This window comes from Azolla caroliniana, unplaced genomic scaffold (assembly GCF_043228905.1).
Source record: "Azolla caroliniana isolate FFs.n. ecotype wild unplaced genomic scaffold, voAzoCaro1.0.p SCAF_3, whole genome shotgun sequence".
In the NCBI taxonomy this organism is placed as follows: Eukaryota; Viridiplantae; Streptophyta; class Polypodiopsida; order Salviniales; family Salviniaceae; genus Azolla; species Azolla caroliniana.
The window spans coordinates 23,472,214-23,476,830 of record NW_028230438.1 but is presented as its reverse complement, the minus strand read 5'-3'; the positions used below and the strand labels follow the sequence as shown (position 1 = coordinate 23,476,830).

The following is a 4,617-nucleotide window of genomic DNA, read 5'->3' as shown; positions in this document are numbered from 1 at the left end:
TTCATGAAAGCATAATACATCCAATTAATTGCTAGTCATACATGCCACAAAAGGGTAAAGATCTGGATATATAAACAATTAGTTTCTCCAATGATCCAATGCTAGTAGTCACACACCCACAGAATGTTTGGAGCTAGAATGGCCTTTGGGCTCTGTAATGCTTCTCACATACCCATGCAACGTGATCACAGCTCCCATCTGCTTTTCTGTGGGTGGCACATTTCAGGCGGAACTTCTGGGCTATGTTGTCGTCGCTCACACCTCCATGGTCCGCCAATATGTCCGCCAAGCAATTCTGCCACTCTTCGGAAGACGACTTTGATATCCTCACACGAGGCATGCTTGGTGCGGTGGACAAACTGCGGTCGTCGGGTCTGAGAGCGGCAGCGGCAGTAGATATCAAGGGATAGTCTTTAGCTGCTCTGAGCTGGGGAGCCCAATCAGGCAGAACATTGGCTGCAGAGGGAACCAGGATGTTTATGCCAACCTTAGCAGCTATGGTCAAGACACTGAGGACAGCATTCACATACGGAATGGCTTTCCGCAGTTTCTCCGACTGGCAATCGATGATGATGCCCGGCTGCTCTTCCACTCGGTGCGGAAAATTCCCATGGCTTCCCCCTTTGGAATCCAAGGGGCCCTCGCAGAGGAGCTCCATTCGCACAGACGATGAATGGTATCTCGACAAGTGAGTCACCAGCCTCTTTGCCGTGCCGATGCCTTCTGTGGTGATCGAGATGATTCTGGGGAGGAGGCGCTTCGACCCCAACTCATCCTCCATGCCAAATTTCCATAGCTTCTCTACAATTCTCTCAATCTTGCTCACAACATCTCTCCTTAATGCCACAATTTCTTTATGTATTTCATCTATCTTCTTACTCATTTCATCCACCTTGTCGTTTAGCTTTGTTATCCCTGCATGATTGGCAAGGACTATATTTTTAACCTCTTTCACCTGGCTGCAGAGAAACATTACCATCTCCATGATGTGTCCTGCATCCCCTCCCATTTGTGATATTCGATCTCCTGGCAACAGCATGCCTTCGGTTTTATTGTGCTCTCTCTTTGAATCAAACCTCATTGTCTTTGATTTATTAACTTCATCATGCACCTGTAGTTCATCGAGCGCGTCCGCCAAGCATTCGTGGTAGGTGCTCACCTCCTCCATGTAGTTCACATATCCCATGAGACTGATATACGAATGTGCTGAATCTGATTCATCCGCAACATGATTTTGCGGAATTATACGGCCTTGCTCAAGATGTTTTCTCAGCATTTGTTTCAAGTAGTTCATTTCTATGCATTGATCTTCTCTATTTCGCGCCATTGATGGGTCGTGCAAAGATTCGGGCTTGATGACACTTTCGATCAGCTTGACTCCTTGTATTCCACTAGGTTGGGCACATACTTCAATCAAACTGCTGATAATGTGCTTTTCCATATAATCTAAGGTAATGGACATGGTATCTGGACTTTTGGTTGACGCCCGAACTAACACATCTATTACATTATCTACTTTTGCTTTACAAAACACAACGATTAGCTCTATGGGTGACATGCAAATATGTATGAAATCTTTTCCGAGTGTCACGTCAGCGTGAACCTCTCGGAATGCATTGTTTAATAGGACCTGAATCCTTGGAAACAAACCTGGTGTAAGAAAATTGAGTTCTTTGTTTTCACATTCTAGCCTTCTACCCATGTAGGTATAAGCAGCATCATTGCCGGTGGATTTCCATTGGAGTTGTTCAAAACCCACTAGTATCTCTTTGGTATTTGTCAGCGTGGCTGGGATAAAAAGACGATCCCCATTGCTTGTTGAAACCTTACAACAGAGGTGCATTGCTTCCATCAAATCTACCAATAGTGACCCTTTTGCATCCGATCTGATAATAGATTCAAGTTTATCCTCCAAGAAAACTCGATCTGCGAATCCTTGAATTTTCATCGTCCTCTTAGACGATGTAGATTCAGCAAAATGAATGAGACTGCCTATAATCTGACTACAGAACCAATTGGGATCAAGAACAATGCTTGCAACATTGTTTACATAAATGATAACCCCCGAATCATTCAAAGTCAAGGCAATTGCCTCTAGTCGAGCTTCATCATCGAGAACAGGAAATTGACGTATGCAAATATTGCTGAACTCGGACCATGTAATGATTCGTTGCTTCGTCATCTTCGAATACTTTGATAGATGTTCACTCACTTGTGTACAAATGTCGTACACCTCAACACCTTGGAGAATCTGTTTCGCAATTTCAAAAATGCATTCTAGGACGTCTTTCACAGGTCCATCCTTCTTCCTTGCATCCACCTCAAAGACGGGGTCGACAATTTCAATGACGTCTTTGAATTGTGATCGGAGTGAAGTAATTGAAGTTGAGAGAGCACTCGGGAGTAATTCCATCTGATCTGCCCGCGTGAACACCACGATCACTTTAAGGGTAGTGTTGGATTGACGGCGTTTGGAGGCAAGAAACTTAAGCCAATACCCGAAGCTCTCTTTAAATTCTTCGGCTGTTTTCACACTTCCATATCTTCTTCCATTGGAGTGGCTGCGTATAGGACTCCACACGAACATGAACATGGATGGAGTCTGATAAATGCTTGCTCCTGTGTCTGGGAACATACAATCATGGAATGCATGGAATTCTTGTTGACCTGCCATGTCCCACAGAGACAATCGAATCCCATCTTTCGTGATGGATCTGACTTCGATTCCTTGTGTGCGATTCTGCAAGATATGCAAATAGGTCAGGAACCTTCTCAGCTTATGTCTCTTTCGAGCATGGATGGAATGCATGGTGGATAGAAGAGTTGTCTTCCCTGAACCACAGTATAATCAACGAATGTTAGGTTAGTATTTCGGTTAGACTAAGATAAGTTTAATTTAGGGTTTGAGGGGAAAAGAAATTGCCTGCATATGGATCTCCGCAGATGAACAGTCGCATGGATGTTGCCTTCACTTTCTCAAGAGCTCCCAGCGTGAATTGGCGCTGGTTCCTTAAAATCTGGGCTTTAACAGCAGGATCCATGGAAGTTACGCCCACCAGCTCCAGGAATGGAAGGCCGGACCGAGAGAGTGCATCCACCATAGCAGCTACAGTGCTTCGGCTTGAGACCACTTTAGAATCATGGAATGGCCCCAGAGATAGGCTGTAAAATCGAGGTTCAGGCGAGGTGCTGTCTTTCATTGATTGGGATAGGGCATCCATGCATTCCAGTAGAGCTTCTTCTGCGATACTTCCTTCGTCTTGTATTAGGGTAAGCTCTTTGAGGTGCAGCCATCGCTTCAGGAAAACACCACCGTCATTTAACAGTAATAGGGTTTCCTGGATAGACAGTGTTTGGAGAGAGGCAGCCAGGGGTGAGGCATGAAGGCCCGCCAATGTCGTAACAAACTGGGGAGATACATAGGCACGGTAAAGATGGAGGGATCTGAGGGATCTGAGGCCACTCAACACCTGCACGCATTCATCAGTCATGTGGCAGAACTGCAGAGACAGATGGTGAAGGCCCTTGCTTCTCTGGAGTGCTTTCAAAAGATCATCAATCTTTTCAGCATAGTTGGTGATGAGCAGGCTCTTGGGACCCGCTTCATCTCCATCCCCATCTCCATCTCCATCTGCAGCAGAAGAGACAGAGAGAATGGACTCCAGCCAAGCCGACTTCTCGTCTTCACTGAGGCCCAGATTCAGCAGGTAAACGGCTCCCCGGCTAAATTTGGCGGCTTCCAGGAGGTACTCCAGTCTTTGTTGCCGCCTGGGACATCCACCCGCCCCTAAATCCAGCATTATGTCTCTGCTCCCCCATTCCCATTCTCTCCCCATGGATGCATAATCTAGCTGGATTACATACTCCACTCTCTTGCTACCGATGAGGAAGAGGTTCTCTACTTCCATGGCATCCATCAGATGAGAGAACTGATGTGTCCCATGATGATCTCCTCCTCTGGACCTCCTCTTCATACCATTCAGAGCTGCTCTAGATTTCTCACAGGCTTCCTTCAGATAATTAGAATCCCAGCACACAGTGATGTAGCGGTGAGGTGGGGGAAGGTTGATCTGCTGCTTGGGCGCGGCCGCGGCCACTTCATTCTTAATATTGCCGTTGCATGTGGATTCTGAATGATTAGCCATTTCTCAAACTGCTGCAGAAGAAAGTCCACCAAAAGCAGGAGCGATAATTCACTGGCAGATATAATTCAATTCGGCAGTTTCTGGATCGAGTAGTGATCAAGTATATATGCAAAATAAGGTAAACTAATCAATCAGATTAGCTTCCAGGCAATTAATCCAGGCATCCGTGCAGAGGATTAATGGAATAAGCAGAGTATGGCATTAATTTGTTGCAATAAATTCTGACTGATGAGCTCTGAAGTAGCATGACTGCAATGCAATCACAGCACTAATGTAAATCTATTTTGATTTACGCTAATAGCCTAATTAGTACATTAGGCTTAAATAAGAGAATACATGGAAAGATTTAATGTATATCAAATACGCACATAATTAATATGGAAGGACCCAGATTGGGCCTCCAACGCATAATTATTGATGCAAGTAGCTGGGACTAGGTCTACATGGACTCAGTCCAAAGTGTTTGGACGGT

The 4,617-nt window shown here is 45.3% G+C and overlaps 1 protein-coding gene across 1 annotated transcript; it reads right to left on the bottom strand.

Annotated features, from left to right (window-relative positions):
• Positions 1-4,415, bottom strand: LOC147866690 (protein TORNADO 1-like). Its single transcript, XM_087317144.1, has 2 exons — positions 2,924-4,415; positions 1-2,832 (listed from the first exon to the last, which is right to left on the bottom strand). Exons 1-2 carry the CDS (start codon positions 4,143-4,145, stop codon positions 134-136), a joined length of 3,921 nt encoding a protein of 1,306 aa, XP_087173270.1. The 5' UTR covers positions 4,146-4,415; the 3' UTR covers positions 1-133.
• Positions 4,416-4,617: the final 202 nt, after the last annotated feature.